Genomic DNA, 18,592 nt, shown 5'->3' with positions numbered 1-18,592 from the left:
AAGACCAGGGTTCACGGAGACCGGTTGGATGACAGGAGGCAGCAGAGACCCTGCAGGGCTTTGGAGGCGGTGACGACCAGCTCGCCAACATCAGGGATTGAGGTCAAGGGCGACGAGGGGGAAGAAGAAAAAAACAAAAAAAGCAGTTTGACCTTATGCCTGGAAGAGTGACATGCACCGTGTATAAACACGCACGTAGGCACTCACACTGGTCCAGTGTTGCACGGAGGCGTTAGCGGGCGAGAACTGAGGCGGCAGTGTGCTCTCCAAGAGGAACCCGACATGTTCTGTAAATGGAGCGGGCAGAGGGCGGTCAGCCATTAATCTCATCAGGATTGAGGACTCAAACCAGCGTCTGACTGCCGCTCTCACACCAACTACCTGACCTGACTTGTGGCGCCCGGCTAATTAACCGCACGAGTAAGAGAGGCCTAGATGCAGGATTACACCAGCAATCTCGTGTAGCTCAGCAGAAAGAAGAGTGGCCTGTTGAGTCTCATTACATCCGCTTTAGATGCTTTTTTTTTTAGATATCAATATATTTATTTACATTTGGGAGTTAAAAAATAATCAGATAACGAATGACCATAATTTATCCATCTATTTCAAAAACCGTGGCTAAAATACAGTCGCGCTTCGAGAAGTCAACTTGTTAGTGGTCTCCTGTGGGCACACTATGTAATGAATGTTTCTAAATCACCTCGAGCGACACAAGGTTGTCCTCTGTGCTGTGCCTGTACGAGTTTTTCTCAGAATCAGTGTTGCATCACCTCGTTGGAGGGACTGAGATGGATGTGTTTGAGGGCTGGGAGATCTTGCGTCTTTGGCGTGTTTACTCGGTTATTCTTGACGTCTCTTAACCGGTTTGGTGTTTTGCTTTTAGTGACTCACAGAAAAAGACCTCAGTTAAGAGCCTCGTAGTACGGCCCTGAAAGACCTCGCTTCATAAATAATCCCTTCGCCTTTCAAGCTGACATTTTGTACGACGCTGTTGCAGTAAGTTGTACCTTCTCCTTGCACGCGGCCTCCTAATCCACCGCGCTGCTTCACATGTATACCACCACACCACTGGCTCCTGTTGTGTGTCCATTAAATGCTTAGATTGTAAACGGATATAGTTGCAAGATAATTAAGGAATTACCCCGTAAGTCATCAGTGCTTCATAAACAAACCCCCCTTTGGGACCTTAACACTCATCAGCGTTGGTGGAGCATGCAGTCTGAAGACCAGATTGATCCGAGACACTTTCCAGCTGATCTCAGGTCAGAGTTAAATGGAGACAAGAGGACATTCGTGCTCCAATGTAATGAAATAATCCTGTGAGGAAAGGAAGCTTTGAAATGCGGGGGGAGAGGGGGGAGAGTGTTGTCGCCGTGTGTCATGGCGTTTGAGTCGTGAATGCAACAAACACTTTGTCCCCTTCAGTGAACCGCAGGAAAGATCACAAGATGCCTGGAGGAATACAGCCTGTGAGAGTTTTATCCCCAGAAATAATTGCAGGGCAGCAGACGTTGTGATTTATCCGGTCTAACTCGGTTATCCAGTCAGGCAGAAATACCATGACATGCTGTTTCTATGATGACCGGAGTTTAAACACGTTATTTTTAACAAATCGTTAAAAATCTACAATTTTTACCAGCTTTGTTTGTGACGTACTGACGTATTTTATTGTCTCAGTACCGTCTTAAACACGGCTCCGGACATCACAGAGGCTGTCACCGTTTGATCTGCCTGATACATAGCAGCACACATCTGGTATCTAAGCGGGACAACATGAGCCTGGCTTTGTTGGGAACTGCCGTTTGACTGAGATTGGACCAGGAGAGCGTTCGAGCAAAAGCCCTCTGAGGTCGTCCATGATCCGAGGCTCAGCAACAATCCAAGAGAACAGACGGTGCTTTCATCTCGGGGGCATTTTGTCTTCTTTATTTAAGGCTGATAATAAAAAATATCAAATATCATTTGAAATTCCAAATACCTGAAAAGGAATTGAAACATTCTTTTATTCCAAAAAAGAAAAAAAAGAGTGAATGTCTAGCAAACTGGACAATAACACACACAGAAACAGTCTAAATGAAATGAAAACAGGTTGAAACTGTTGTTATGTTGACTAGATGGCCTGGCAGTGGGAGGGCTGCAGCCGCATAGTGTTACACTCACAAACCAGGCTGTGCTATCAGGTGCCACCGGCAACCAGGACCGGATATAGTCCGCCAGGTGATGGTATGTGAGCGGCGCCCTCCAACGAGGAGGAAGGCAGATTAAAGATGTACGAACCCTCGCCGGCTGCTCGACTCAATAAGGAGCCAAAATGATTTCAGAAACCCACAGGAGGTTAAAGATAAACGTGAACCGAGACAGCAAATAAAATGTTTGCTGTTGACGGAGGAAACTTTCGCAACGTGCCGGAGCTCAAGCGGGCAGCCGATGACCGATTCATGTGACGACTCACGTGGCGACCAGAAGCACGTTTCCACCCCGACACCTCCGTGGAGCAGCCTTTCCCTTCCCCTCACCTCAGAGCCCAAACAGCCATTAAAGCTGGAGCTCGTTGGTTTGTTTAGGAAGCAGGACTCTCCAGAGCCCGAGCTGCAGGCCGACCACATGTTTCCCTACACCAACACCTCTACACTCACACACTGACTTTTACTCCTCGACACTGTACTGTTTGTATGTTTAGAGTGAGTAGACACGTGAGAGAAACGTGGTGGTCCATCATTATATTCATCAATCCACTGAAATCAATCGACAAATGAATCGTCGAAGTCACTTCCCAAACAAAGTGAAGGATTTCCTGTTAGAAAAGAATATGTTTTGGGTTTGGTTTTTTTGGGACTGTTGGTTGCACAAAATGAGTAAGAACTTATGAACATTCTCCTTATTTCTAATCATTTATGGTCACTTTAATCAATTTAACAATCAAATGAGTAGCAAATTAAGAGGATAGTGAAAATAATTCATAGTCGTGGCCTCAGTGTCAAGATGACAGGTGACTGCCTTTCACTATTAGGGTGCCTGCTTTGGGTTTTTTATACGCAACACACAAGTGCAACGCCGAGCCAATCAGAATACAGCATGAAATGATGCTTTGACTGACAGGATATGTGGTTTTCAAATATGTACCGTATACATTCATAATTGATTGGTTTATTTAACGGGCCGATTGAGAGGAATGGCTACAAAGTATATGACGTAAGATCAATCAATAGTAGGAGATAGTATAAAAAAAAGAAATATGTTATGGATGTTTTTTTGTTTGTTTTTTTAGACCCACCTAACACAGTCTGACATTCTATTAACCCAGACAATAATTAGTGTTAGGAATCACCTTTATATGAAGAGTAGTTTTTATGTGCGTTGATGGAGGGCTAAGAGCTCTTCTGAGAGTTTAGGTGTTTTGTTTCGTGATTTCATAAACAGTAAATATATGTATCGTGTATGTATAGGTGTATCTGTGCTGGATTAAGAAGAAGACAGGAGGATTACTGTCGATACAAAGGAGCCTTCCACAGGAATGGATATTGATGTTGCCTTGAAAGGATCTGCCTGGTGTCAAAATTCAAGCTTGAAAAACAGGAAGCGGTGCCAGCAGGTTGGATAATAAATGGGTCACCACAATACTGTTACTGGAGCAAAAATCCTGGAGCATGAATCCAGACCACTTGATGAATCTGCCTCACATGAAGAGTCCATTCGCAGAGCGGAGGGATCCAAATCAAAGTGTCGACTCAGCAGAGCTGCTCATGTACATAAAGTGAGTCATGACAAACAGACAGAGGACCAGTTTATGAGCTTGTCCCCCCCACTTAGTGTTCCCAGTGTGTGTGTGTGTGTGTGTGTGTGTGTGTGTGAGCTTCGTGCTCTTTTTTATTCTCCTACAACTTGACCGAATATTGTGGATGTTTGTTGAGGCCTCAAACATAATAGAAAAGCAAACAGAAAGTCAGATTGCTGTGTTTGTCCGTGTCGGGAGGCTGACGACATCTGGCTTATCTAACGTATCATGTTTAGCTCTCTATTAATATGAAATTACAGAAGCTATTGCAAACGCATTTCCGTATTAATATAGTCCACCTCTAACACGGAATAATTGGTGATACCACAATGATTCATTAATATGGACATGAATGGTAGACTCCTAAAGCTCAAATCCTATTTAATAAAGTCAATACGCTACTAACAAGTAACTTACTAGTACTAAATGAAATTCACTGATTCACTGAACCAACACAGAGCTGCTGCAGGTTAACAGGTTAGACATTTAAACTAATAGATGTCACCATGACACTTACTTTTCATGCTACTTACATTAAGACAGTCCTAAATGTTGTGTTTAAATGATACTAAAAAACCAGCCATGTTATAATACTACAGGTATTGTAAGGTGCTATAAATCAAAGATGTATGAACAAACCTGTCAGAATAAACCTTCAGAATATAGACGGGAATGGAACGTTTGTTATCATTATCTTGATATTCAGCATATCTTCCTCATATCCTGAGGCCCAAACCTTAAACCTTCCGCGTGTACTTCTCTTTAAAACCATTTAGAGCGTCTGATGAAGTTTGTGCCATCCACAACTCTACTTTCAGCTCCCTCATATATGAATTAGTTGGCAGCCCATCACGAGGCCATGACGTATAGAAAAACACATTCACGCTCACCGTCACACTGTAAGCACAATTTAGAAACCAACCCACAAATCGGCCCCGGGCCCCTGAACAAAGAGCCACCATGTCGCCCGGCTTGTCCCCACCCTTCAATAAGACACTGACACTATCAGCAGCAGCCAATGAGACGCTGTTATCTCGCTCCGGCCCTGAGTGCACAGAGCTGTATCTCACAGGCCAACCGTCAACCACAGTGGGTCCAGTGCTTTATGTCGTATAGGTGACGCGGTGCGGCCCTCCCCCTCAGGACCGTGCTGGAGCAGGAAAAAAGCAAACAATCCAAACCCCGCGTGTCAATGCAGGCCTTCACTTTCTCCTCAGAGAACATTGGCAGGCCAAGATAAGCTGGATGTCGCTGCACCCTGAGAGCAAAGACGTGTTGATGTTGGCCGCAGGAGAACTGATAGGAAGCCCACAGCTTGTGTTCAGTCACTGAACACTGGCCACCTTACGATAAAAAGGTTACAGAGCCGAGGCTTGTGTGAGGCCCACGGCAAGCACGAAGATAGAGAGAGAGACGCAGATTAATGATTCTGCTGTAACCTCAATGCCAGAGTAGCGGTGTTAATAAAGTTTTTGTACAGTGTTAATTTATCGTTGCTATGATGTGAAGCTTTAAAACTCTGAGCTGCAACATAAACGCTGCAGCTTCCAGCTCTTTTTTAATAATCAGCACACTTTCACAGTACTGGTTCCAACGAGGGCTGAAGCGATTACTCATCATGTCTGACTCCTCACTGCTCCGGTTTGTGGCTGCCTGACGCTGACACCCTGGGGGGAGGGGGGGCTGCTGGCCGACACCCTGGGGGGAGGGGGGGCTGCTGGCCCACCTCCTGTCCCGGTACCGGTTGTGTTTCTGGTGCTTCTTAACGATTCTGAACGTCGACGCTCAAACAGTAAAGGCAGCGTTCCCAGCCTGGCCTGATCCCTGCAATCAGCAGGCCGCATAATGTTACTCAAGTAACTCGATGACAAAAAATGCTCGAGGCAAAAACTCTGCCTCGAAGCTTCGTTAAATTCCTATCTCGGCATTATGCGGCTGCTCAGCAGGGATCATTGTTCCACATGGAGCGTTTCTGAGGAAGTCAGGTTGCAGGTCCTGTCTCACCGTCTCCCCTCGCACCGTAAGATACCTGTCCTGTCTCACTGTCTCCCCTCGCACCGTAAGATACCTGTCCTGTCTCACTGTCTCCCCTCGCACCGTAAGATACCTGTCCTGTCTCACTGTCTCCCCTCGCACCGTAAGATACCTGTCCTGTCTCACTGTCTCCCCTCGCACCGTAAGATACCTGTCCTGTCTCACTGTCTCCCCTCGCACCGTAAGATACCTGTCCTGTCTCACTGTCTCCCCTCGCACCGTAAGATACCTGTCCTGTCTCACTGTCTCCCCTCGCACCGTAAGATACCGGTCCTGTCTCACTGTCTCCCCTCGCACTGTAAGATACCTGTCCTGTCTCACCGTCTCCCCTCGCACCGTAAGATACCTGTCCTGTCTCACTGTCTCCCCTCGCACCGTAAGATACCTGTCCTGTCTCACTGTCTCCCCTCGCACCGTAAGATACCTGTCCTGTCTCACTGTCTCCCCTCGCACTGTAAGACACCGGTCCTGTCTCACCGTCTCCCCTCGCACCGTAAGATACCTGTCCTGTCTCACTGTCTCCCCTCGCACCGTAAGACACCGGTCCTGTCTCACTGTCTCCCCTCGCACCGTAAGACACCGGTCCTGTCTCACTGTCTCCCCTCGCACCGTAAGACACCGGTCCTGTCTCACTGTCTCCCCTCGCACCGTAAGACACCGGTCCTGTCTCACCGTCTCCCCTCGCACCGTAAGATACCTGTCCTGTCTCACTGTCTCCCCTCGCACCGTAAGATACCTGTCCTGTCTCACTGTCTCTCGTCGGACCGTAAGACACCGGTCCTGTCTCACTGTCTCCCCTCGCACCGTAAGACACCGGTCCTGTCTCACTGTCTCCCCTCGCACCGTAAGACACCGGTCCTGTCTCACCGTCTCCCCTCGCACCGTAAGATACCTGTCCTGTCTCACTGTCTCCCCTCGCACCGTAAGATACCTGTCCTGTCTCACTGTCTCTCCTCGCACCGTAAGATACCGGTCCTGTCTCACCGTCTCCGTCCTGTCGTGAACCGGGCGGTCCGGTCATTAACCGAATGTGTTTAGAAATTAACAGTGTATACGGGAACTATATACAATGTTAATTTTTATCGATTTATGGATGGAATTATTGGTATATTACTGGATTACAAAAAGATTGGATAGCTGCAGCCCTAGTTCCAACTCTTCCTGTGGCGATGCAGATCTCCTTCCTCGTTTCACTCTGTCCTTAGGTAACTCGGTTTGAGACCTTCAAACAACAGTTGGGCTGAAACTAACATTTCTTTGCGATTGGACAATGATTTAGTTTATAAAATGTCAGAAAATCGTTTCTTTTTTTAAATGATGATCATCAGTTCCAAGAGCCCGAGGTGGTGTCTTCAAATAGCTCTCTAAATCTCTCAGTCCCGAAAACAAACGCTAACGCCGCTAGCCATTAATTACATGACAATTAAATGAGCACTTGAATTTTTGATGTTATGATCATCATTTCATGTCAAGTACATTAAGATTATATTAGATTTATAATAAACTGGCAACCACTATTAACAGGAATGTGCACCAATTCTTGACATTATTAGGAAGTTATTAAACAGTTATTTGATTATTGTGTTGTTAAATATTTAATACAAGCATATTTCATACAGTTTTCTTTTCTTTTTTTACTGATGCCAACATTTATTTTTGAAGGGTTCTTTGATAAATATAAAAAAAAATCTACATTGTTTCTAATTAAGAAAAGAAGTAGACATGTGGGGAAATAGCCTTACTTTCTATTTGTAAAAAATAAATCAGTAGGCATAGATAGGCACACATGATTGAGCTTTATGCAAAGCTAACCAGATTTGAGAGTGCTATTAATCTCTCCATGTAAGTCTCAGCAAACAAGTCACACATACAGTCCCCAAAACATCTACGTTTTCCTTTAAACACCTTATTGACACAAGCAGCTATACCAGAACTCTACCTCGATAAATAAATGAAAGAACTGGAGCCGATCATGCCACGGCCCTCATAAACACGGACGGAGCAGAAAACACAGGCGGCTGTGGGGCAGTACAGTACAGCATGGTGGGGCTGTTCACACCGAGGGCGACTGTGTTGGTTTTGAAAATGAAACATGAGAGTATAAGAGTGTCAGAGCGTCTGCAGCAGGCCGGAGGAAACCAGCTGAGCTGCACTAGAATGAGATCATGTATTGTGCAACAAATGCCCTGTAAATTAAAAGGGGCTCAATAGAAGGATATGTGGTACAGTGCACTCGTTCCCATCAGTAACCAAGTGGGTCGCTGCCTAAAGCTTCACAGCATTTCAGAGTTGTCGACTGTTTTGTGCAAGCAAGGTATGTTTGCTGGACAGCTACTACTTTACTCAGACGAGGACCAAACACCATTTTTTAGCTCTTACTTTATCGGCAATGATATGTTGTGGTTTCTTTGTTTATTTCTTGTGACAAATGTACTTATTGTAAGTCGCTTTGGACAAAAGCATCTGCTAAATGACCTAAATGTAAATTTACATTTCGTACTTGTTGAATGTTTTGTGCAAGCAATGACAGTGGGTTGCAAACTCTTCTTGTTTGGTGTGTGTGTGTGTGTGTGTGTGTGTGTGTGTGTGTGGGGGGGGGGGGGGGGGGGGGGGGGGGGGCAATACAATGGCTCATCCATATTTGATCACCTCTGCATTTCCATGAAAGCAGGTTTATGTTGCCCATACGGCACCTGAGTCACCTGTGGGGGGAGTGTTGCTAAGGGAGCTGCCAGGTTGCTGGTGTTTTTGTGCCTTGCTGCTTTTAGAAACAGCTCTTAAATGACAGCCATGTGGCTTTAGACAGTTATTCCACCACAGATTCCACTAAAAGCCTTTGTTGGAGTCTCTGCACTAATAAACAAATACATAAGTTATATTTCCTGTTCTGCTTCACCTTTGTTGGGAGAGTTTACGAGCAGTGACCTGTGCCATGTCTTATGTGTTTTAATACTGCTTCGTTGCATGTCATTGAAGAATCCAAGTGTATTGTTTATGTAGGACAAGTTATGTAGGACAAGTTCCTGCGGACAACACCCAGACGGACCAGTGTAACAACACCACAGAACTGCACACAGTTTGTGGTGTCCCAGTTACAACGATGGCTGATTCTAACGCTGATCTGTGCAGAGTGGAAATCAGGTGAACTCCCCCTACCCGGCATGGCCAAAAAGCTGATCTTAACTGCCTGCAGATTACGGCTCGAGCTCTGTAACACATAGTTACAACAGCTTAAGGCATTTCTACCTGACTTGAAATGACGCACCTTCGACTGCTGCTCTGTCAACATTGCAGAGGCGATCGTGTTTAGCCACCAACAGCAAGCTTTTGTGTTCGTTGAAGCGATCAGGGGCCACGCGGGGAGGACGGGGTCGGTCCAAGCAACGCGGCGGCCCCTGAGCCCATGTCTTTGAGGTTAACTTGTCACAACAGCAACCATATCAACAATGGCCACCTTTAAGCTTATTAGAGGTTATTAAGGAGCTTAACTGGGCTCATGTCTCAAGAGATGAAATGGCAAGCTTGTTTCCAACATGGCCGCCAGCCAAGGAGCCTGCGACACACTGTGGTGCGCTTCTCACTCTGCAAAAGCTTTAAAAGTCACAGCACAGATGCCGACGGACCCCTGCTTGTGTTTGAGGGTGTGAGACAGGTAGAGGGACGTCTGAACCTTCTCACAGAGGGACTTAGGGACTTCCCTAAACAGACACCTGCCACTGACAGGTGGGCTCTGGAGGAGTCCCAACCTGCTGGTGCCGAGCTCTGAGCCCTGGGGGCGGGTTCACTTGGTCTCGTCTAATCCCCTGACTGTCTGTGTCCCTCCTCCAGAGCTTTAAAAACGCAACACAAAGCCTACCTCTGTCCCACCGTTCATTGAGCCAAGTGAGAAGATCCTCTCATGTCTGAGAACAACTTCCAGTAGCTGTAAGATCGGACTGATCAGCATAAAAGTGATTGTGCCACAGAGTTTAATTTGAGGTCTAGAGGGCACGACCTCACACCTAACAGGACTGATGTACGTCACGCACAAACAGCAAATGTTGAGGGATTTAAATGTTAAATCTTTAAATCCTCCACTGTGCTATCAAATCATGTAAGGGAGAGAAGTGGCAGCTGTTTGGTGCCTGTATGAAAAAAACAAAACAACACACACCACTATATGTTCTCTGGACAGACAGTACGAGCTGTGATGTTTATGTGCTACACGTGATTCAAGTCTTCTCAGATCTCTAAGTCCAGATGGAAACACGCCAAAGAGCACAAACTGAACTGTTATCCACCCAAACACGCGGAGGTCAGATCACCACGGCTGGATTTAAAAGGATCTACGGGTTCTGGGCTTGTTCTGAGTTCTGCAGAGAACCCCCCCTTGTGGTGTCACTGGTTGCTAATGAAAACAGAGATTAGAGGGGGGGTTCAAGGCAGGCAGAGTGGTTCAGTAGGTGCTGGCTGCTGACAGGATGACCTGGGTTACCAGGAACGGGGCCTGACACAGCCAGACTCAAGGTCAGAGAGTCATAATAATCAGTAGATTAACTGTAGTATGGAACAGCCTGTGTAGCGAGGAAAGGGCTGTAAACCAATGTACCTCTGGTGTGGAGGTGGACATGAAGGGGGAGGGCTTTTGGAATATGATGAGACAAAACTTAATGTAGTGTTAGTTTTATCAGCTATGTAATGAAACAGCAGATGGAAATGAACGTATTGTGTGGACTTGTAAAACTAGAAGGAGGCCTCCTACCTGTAGCTCGCACCACGCGACCTCCACTGTCGTCTCCGTGTCCAGTCCCTTATAGACCGTCTTGAAAGACCCCCTTCCGATCTCGATGTTGAACTTGAGGTATCTTCCATCGGGCGACGTCGCCACCGCTTTGGTCTCCACGTCCTCCTTCTCCTCCTGCTCCCACTGGCTGTCAAACGTGATGCGCGACGAGACCTTGTGTCGTTTGCTCTGAACTTCGCTTTCGGACTCCGAGCTGGCGTCCTGGGCTTCGGGTCTCGGGACTGGATCCCAGTTGCCACCGAGGGATTCGGTCTCGGGCTCCTGGCTGCTGGGGGTCGTGTTGGAGCTGGTGCCCGGGCTGGAGACGGGGGAGGGTGACGGCGGGGACTCGTCGGTTTTCTCATCCTCCGCCCGGGACTCGGGCAGCGTGAGGATGTTCTCGGCGGACCAGGACAGCGCTTTGGAGAGCGCGCCGCTGTAAAGAGGCGAATCGATGTCCATGGTGATTTTCTGCAGCCCGTAGGAGTTCCTCCGCGCGCCCAAACCGTGCGTCCGCAGCACGGACGGCACGCGGGACAAGCAGTCGTCGGTCATGTCCACGGAGAGGCCGGGGAAGCCGCGCACCGGGATCTCAACCTGCGCGTGTGACATGGTAGCAGGTTCAACGCAGTCTGAGTTCAGAGCCTGGATGTGGAGATCGGGACAATCGGTACCGTTACACTGAGTTCAGTTACTTTTCCATGAGGTCGGTGGCGTTAACACAAACGGCTGGTCATAAAACTCTTACATCTGCCTAGAATAACTGAACCTGGAGCAGGAGTCGACCTTATAAATAAAATAAGTGGACAAACCAACAAATACAGAACAGAAAGTAATGTACTTACTCATCAAAGTCGCTGCGTAAAACACTGTTATATAAACGCAGATAAACGCATAGTTCCTATCAAGTAATCAGAGTTGTCCTCTCCTCTCTCTTGTCTTTACTAAGTCCTCAGCCATAACCTCCGGTGGAAGGACGGCGCTGCCGCATATATCAACAGAGCTGCGGAGGGCTGCGCGTCCTGTGGGCACCGCGCTCTCCAACTCCGCCCCTCGCAGCTTTGACGCGCTAACGAGACTATCCAGAGGGCGTAATTACACCGGGATCTGACAAGTAGTGCGCTTCTTTTTAAACCCAAACACTTCAATAGAATGTTTGGCGCTTCTTATTTTTATTTTACGCGGAACTGGTGCCTAAAATGTCACGTGGAGTCTAAGTTGGGTCAAAGACGTTAGGATCCAGAACCGTAGTTAATTACATTTCCTTGTGTATTAGCGGGCGGATGCTCGTCCCACCACTTCACACTGCGTAGTAAACAGGATGTCTCCTTGGCTAATCGCTCCTAACAGCTCCTGCTTCCCCGAATTAAGAAAACAACCGACGAGATTCCTGATAACATGAATGAGACATGCAGCGTGTAAGTCTGACCTGCAGGGGACGCCACACCGCTGCTGCTGAAACAGGACACCTTTATCAGCCAAGGCGCCCCCCCCCCACACACACAGTTATCAGAAAACACTCCACAGAGCGGTATCATCTCCACAGAAAGGAACACAGCCCGGTGTGAGCGGTCCATCCGTACAGTACAGCTGCAGGCAGGAAGCAGAGATCACCAACACTGTGGTGGGACGCTGCACGCGCGCGCGCACACACACACACACACACACACACACACACACACACACACACACACACACACACACACACACACACACACACACACACACACACACACACACACACAGTGCATTGCTGTTGACACCATGTTTTACACACGCCGCCCAGACTATTTAAGACCTTTAGAGAAACCATAAGGAAGAGTGTATATATATATATTTATATAGCAAAGTTCTAATTTATTTCTCCTACAGGATATGAAAATAACAGGAAAGATGAATATTGACAGAGGAGTGTCACAGTAGCTACTGCACAATAATGGGATGACAGCGATCCGTACATGACGTCCATGATTATTTTGCTCAGTTGGGTGGAGCCAGGACCGGTGGTCCAGGTCTCTGTAGTGTTCCTCTTCTGCAGGCATTTATTCTCAAAAATACAAATCAAGAGTCCCCCTGGTGTTGTCTTCTGGGATTTCTTTGGGATGTCTCGTTGGAACAGCAGAGCAAAAAGGTCAACATCTAATTATACCGCTGAAATTTTGCGAACAGGGAAAAAGAAAAAAAGATTGGGATAAAACTAGTCGTATTTACAATAAAGTAATAGTAAAGTTACAGCTGGCAGGGAGAGATTTCTCCAGTTTTTAGTCATGCATGTTTGCATGTTTAAATGGCAACACCTGTTACCTGCAAACACTCTTTCCCCCAAAACAGAAAGGATATTGATATCATAAAAAATAAAAAAAATGCAACAACAATTGCAGAACAAGGTGCACCATGGGACATGTTTCCATTTGAGGTACAGTATGAGGGCTCCCAGACAGAGTGTGTGATTCCAGCACTGTTTCAGAAGAACTTGACCCCCTTGCTGTCATCCATGGTCATGACCTCGGCTTTGCCGTCGGTCTGTAAAGCCTGCAAGGAGCGCAGCAGCATCCACTCTTCTAAACCGTGGAACTCTGGAGAAAAACACATGCATTTAGGATAATTAACTATTCATACACAATAACAACAAGTTATACAATCCTGTACATCGGTGCATCTTATATTCTTCTAAACTTTGGGAACCTTTGCACATTCCTTTGACATTTATTTTTCATATTTTATTGGAATTTTTATTTTGCAATACTTGCTTTTATTTTTAACTAAATATTCTCATTCTAATGTTCATGTGATACACAAAAACACCAAAGCAAATTCCTTCTGTGTGAAAACCTTCTATATCCGATTGTGATAAAAGCTTTAAAAAAAAAACATTGACAACGTTTTAGTGTTTTAAAATACATCACAGAATTTGCAAAATTGTAGTTATACAGACAAATATGTATATGTCTACTGTAAGGGATTACACACGTTTAAATACGTTAATGACATACCTTCGCCTTCTGTGTCATCACCATTGGACAGCTCATAAAGTGTGAACACAGAGTTGACCATTCCGTTTTTGGAAACCTTAAATGTTAGAGAGCAGAGTAACGGTCAGTCGGAGGAAATCACGGACACGAGGCTTGTTTTTGACGACTCCGTGTCCTGAGAAAAGGTTTGTTAAACTTGTGTCTTCGTTGGACGATCTCGAGGCTGCTTGTGGTAAAACGTCCGCTGGGACTTTCAATAATCTTGTCACTGTTGTGCTGGAGCACAGAACTGGCGATATTCTATATTTCAGTTTATTTCTATAAAATCCTATGAAATGACCAAAAACAAACATAACTTTAGCTCATCTCTCAGCACTTTATTGACTTTCTCAGCTTGTCTGTGGCCCAATATCGTTCACTCTTAATGAAGTCTTCAATTAAACACCTCACGGAAATAAATTCAGTAGTTTCCTAAAACATTTGAGCACTGCAGCGTTTTCCCCCCCAAATTTTTCTGAAAATTGTCAAACGTTCGGGAGAAACAGATCCATGTAGACGTAAGGACTTTTAGAGTTGTCACTTTGGATTCAAATAAACTGAGTATGTTATTATTCCGCTTATTAGTCCAAACTTTGAATTTGTCCTGATAAATATAACAAAAAGAAATCGGCTTCCTCCAGGAGAAATCAAGCTTCTTGATGGCGGTTATTGAAAATGCATGTCAGCGACTGCAGAGCATGTTTTCCTTTTGTACCTAGTTATCGCTAAATATTCTATGCATATGTGTTTATTACATAAAAGGCTTTTCTGGGTCAGCTAGTGTAGATCACATTTGTCTTACACTGCGATTATCTCACAGGCTTTATCAACATAACACAACAACACTGTAGAACTGAACAACATTCTCTGACGCACGGAAATCGCACTGCTTTCAAACTTGCTTCTCGTGTCGTGCTTCGGAGAACATGTTCTTATTTCCATTTCAGCTCCACAGACGTACAAAGGAAACATGTACATTCTGACAGACAGTACAGTATGTGTGTTAACGTTGATGACTCACCCACTGGTATATCAACTTTCCCCACTCCTCCGGTCGTCTCCACATGACCAAACAACGAGACTTGCTTTTGTCCAACCAGTCCAGGTTCCCTGAGGTCAGACGACACAACGATTTAAAACAAAGACGTTTATTACTGTTGTAATTAATTCACAGTGAGACAACGAGGTAACGCCTAGACAAAACATAAATGTTTTACCCTTTTTCCTCAATTCCTCAAACACAACTTGGATTGCTTCCATTGACAGTTTTCCTGGAATTCAGTTAAGGAAAGTTAAACAGTAACAAATGTACAGGAGGAGACTCAATGTCTTGATGGTGGTTTGGATTTCAAAACGTTTCATCTTGCTCTCTGTGTGCGAATGTAAAAAGTGTCCAATGTATCTTCTTTGATACTTGTTGTTTCTAAATCTGATGGTGATAAGAAGCTTTTTAAAAAGGAGGGACATTTTCTTTAAAAAAGCAGATAAAATTGATTCAAACTGAAACGTTTAAACTCTTATTAATAAAAGCCTTGTTTTTTTTTTTTTTTTTACTTTTGAGATGTGATTAAAATATATCACTGATTTTTACCAAAGCTCCATTAGGGCTTATTAACATTTATATTTGTACCATCAAATTTAGAGGGCTTGGTGGCCAGTGCTTAAAAGTGGCGCTTTGCTCCGTCTGTAGCCACAAATGCCTTTATACATATTTTTTACATAAGCAGTAGCCCGGCTTCCTACCCAGTATGGAGAGTATGGAAAGTAAGTATGGAAAAATATTTATTATTTACTGACTATTGCCCCCATTTTGTTTTCTGAATTTCTAAGAAATACATTGATCACGCAACAGAGTGTTTTTCATGGCGTTTGGAGCAGGCAGCCCCGCCAACATGAGAGAGCATGCGGGCCCCAGTGAGCTTAAGGTCATTGAAAGCCAGGCATGAAGTATGACGCAGAACTTTCCTAAGCAGAGCTGCCCTCACGTCTGTACGTCAAGTCTGCGGCTCTGCCCCAAGCGTGTGATGCTCAACAGCAGAACATCTTCCAACGTTCTGCTTCAGATTGTGGACTGAACAGCGACAATGTGTGAATGCAAGGACTCCAAATGTGAAAAGAAAGCTTGACGTAAACTTTATCTACGACATCTTACATCATCTTGTAAGCCACATGCAAGGGCAAAAGCACTGAATCAGCCATTTATCTACATAACAAACACCTAGCTATTTGTACTCAAATGTGGTCTGAAGAGTCTACAGAGAAATGTCTGTCCTGAAAAGTATGGAAAATGTCAAATGTTTAGGAGCCATAGACTGTATATAAGAAGTGGACTGTATATAAGAACACTAACCCATTGACTTGGCTTCTACAGGTTTGAAGCCTCGAGTTTGGCATTTTGGCCGTCACCATCTTGCCATTTTTGCAACGAGTAAAGGGAGTGACCATAATTGGACTGTTTACACCCTAAGACCTGTTTACAGACGTCGTCCTTTAATTCCAGTAACACCAGAAAAACTGACTTATAGAGGTGAAACTGTGTTCAGTGTTGTTGATATGAGAAACATACATTCACCAAAATAAAGAAAAGAAGTTCAAAATAAAGTGCCTGATCCAACACAGGCTGTGTGGAGGACAGCTAGCGAGGTGGCGTCGTCCTAAAACGCATAATAAAACCCACTCCGATTTGAATGTGTGTCAACAATAATATCCTGTGTGTGTTTTTATATCCCATGAAGGAGGCAGCCTATAAACCCTTGACCTTAACCAAATTAACCCTACGTAAACACGAGAGACGATATGGATTTGAAACTGGTATTTTCAGATAAAGCTACATAATGTGGTAATTTGGCAGCTTTGACTGTTAGGATACGTTCTATCTTCTTGTTGTTGAACACGGGGCTTTCCTGAACCTCCATGACATCCAAGGTGTAGAGCTTGTGATGCCGGCAGTAAGACAGAGCCAGGGAGCACCAAGCCGCCAGCTGCTTCTGTCTCGTGTCAACATTGGGCTGTAGCCTGTCCACAAACAGAAGAGTAAGAGATGTCAGCACAAGGTAAACAGCAAGCCAATGGCACTGCTAACTCCCGATTCAACACAGCTGGAAATGTGGCGCAGTGTCTCTTTCCTTATAAATATATATATATCAAACCTGACATTCAGGCTAAAAACACATTCATATATTTTTGATTCTAGTTTTCTTTCTTTTTGATGTGTGTGTGTTTGGATAATATTAAGAAGCGTGTTTTATGAATGCAGTTTGTTATCAGACCATGTGATGTTGACGATATAAACCGAGATTATACTGCAAGGCAATCAGCAGGGATTTTGCTGCAGCTATCCTACATCTCTGACCTTCTACTACATTATGAAGCATTCAGGTCACCGGGTTCAGGTCTACTTTCTGTCACTGGAGTCTCAAACGTAACATGGAGAAGCAGCATTGGGTTTATAATGCACGTGTATGCATGTGTAACTCCTTGAAAACTGCAGGTCAGCTGTTACACTCCATTTGTTTTTTATTTTAAATCAAGACTGAAGACTTTTCTATTTGCCACTGCCTTTTATTATTCATTATTTTATTATGAATTCTTAGATTTGATCCCAGCCTTATTCTATTTTTGCTTGTTTTTTCTGTCCTTAAATTTACATTTAGGGCATTTAGCTTTTGTCCAAAGTGACTTACAATAAATACATTTGTCAAAAGAAAGAAACCACAACATATCATTGCAGATAAAGTAAGAGCTAAAAAATAGAAACAAGTGTTTGTCTGAGTAAAGCAGTAGTTATACCTCAAGTACAACAGTGCTGTGATCAAAGTGCTACAGGGAAGAACATAGTAATGAATTTGAAGACTAATTGAAGAAAAATTGAAATTAAATGTATATTAATGCTATTTGTATTGTCTTTCATTTGCACTTTTTATTCTGGCTTTTGATACTTTATGTAAAGTGACATTTTTGCTGAAATGTGCTTTATAAATAACCTTGCCTAGTTACATCTCAAGGAGATGGTGAGGTATTTACTTAGCCTGAGTTTCCATTTGAAATTGTTTTCATCAGTTCAATTTTAAACCTGATGATTTGTGCTACGTGGCTTTAAAAAAGTGCAATATAAATACATATTATTAATAATATTGTTATAAATATAGCGTCGGCCAAAATAAACTTTTTTCTAAAGTGTTATTATACAGCAAAAATGACAAACCAACAAGGTCACATAATGTGACAGGTTTGGCTGTAACACCGTTGAACACTGTTATAATAGGCTGTGTCCGAAATCATTCCCTACTCCCGATATAGTGCACAATAAAGGGAGTAGGGAGTGATTTCGGACACAGCCTAGTGTTTTGGTAGCTGGAATTAGCTAACACTTAGCAAGAGCTAACAGCTAAACTCGTTTCCTAAGCTAGCACACACCGGCCTTAATTATCCACATGTTGATGTTTTATAAGTATTGGAATGCAGCTGAGCCTTGACGGGCCAACAACTGAAGCTATTCCACAATTTAAAAAAAGAAACAAATTCACTTCCCTAGCTTCTTTTAGCGAAGGTTAGCCTGATAAGGAAGATGGCAGCAAATCACCACGCCTCGATTTAACAACGAACACAATGTGGAGGCTGACAAGCGGAGTTCATAAACAATATACATGGGCTTCATGAAGAAGTTCACTCACGTGAAAAACGGTGGGAAGTTATACTGCCAGGGCCACTCAAAACTCATTGCAGTTGATGCGGTGTTTGCAGCCGACTGCTTCCGGAAGCGCGTCCAACCTCCCAAATGGGTCCGACCCGAGCGGTAGAGTCGCTCAGCGGCGATGGTTCCGACTCAGTACACAGACTTTACAAAGTAAAAAAAACAATTTATACAAATTCACATATATATATATATATATATATATATGTGAATTTGTATAAATATATATATATATAGTATATACACACACACGCACACGCACACACACATACATACTAAATTATCATCTCCACTGTACCCATTTAATAGTACATAAG

General features: G+C 44.3%; 2 protein-coding genes across 3 annotated transcripts in view; both read right to left on the bottom strand.

The window, feature by feature from the left end:
* wnk4a (WNK lysine deficient protein kinase 4a) overlaps nucleotides 1-11,570 on the bottom strand; it is a 40,552-nt gene extending 28,982 nt beyond the window's left edge. For both annotated transcript variants that reach the window (XM_084039523.1, XM_084039524.1), the window contains exons 1-2: nucleotides 11,417-11,570; nucleotides 10,551-11,216 (exon numbers count right to left, since the gene is read on the bottom strand). In XM_084039523.1, coding sequence (XP_083895649.1) covers nucleotides 10,551-11,183 — 633 coding nt within the window. In that variant the 5' untranslated portion in view covers nucleotides 11,184-11,216; nucleotides 11,417-11,570. The remainder of the gene's footprint in view (nucleotides 1-10,550; nucleotides 11,217-11,416) is intronic.
* Nucleotides 11,571-12,393: 823 nt separating this feature from the next.
* vps25 (vacuolar protein sorting 25 homolog) lies at nucleotides 12,394-18,352 on the bottom strand. The gene is made up of 6 exons (XM_084039544.1): nucleotides 18,256-18,352; nucleotides 16,452-16,597; nucleotides 14,800-14,853; nucleotides 14,604-14,692; nucleotides 13,565-13,640; nucleotides 12,394-13,147 (listed from the first exon to the last, which is right to left on the bottom strand). The coding sequence occupies exons 1-6, from the start codon at nucleotides 18,300-18,302 to the stop codon at nucleotides 13,035-13,037; spliced, it is 525 nt and encodes a 174-aa protein (XP_083895670.1). The 5' UTR covers nucleotides 18,303-18,352; the 3' UTR covers nucleotides 12,394-13,034.
* Between the last annotated feature and the right edge of the window lie 240 nt (nucleotides 18,353-18,592).

Source organism: Eutrigla gurnardus (assembly GCF_963514095.1).
Source record: "Eutrigla gurnardus genome assembly, chromosome: 22".
Lineage (NCBI taxonomy): Eukaryota > Metazoa > Chordata > Actinopteri > Perciformes > Triglidae > Eutrigla > Eutrigla gurnardus.
The sequence above is the reverse complement of the archived record's forward strand: the minus strand, read 5'-3'. Positions and strand labels throughout refer to the sequence as shown.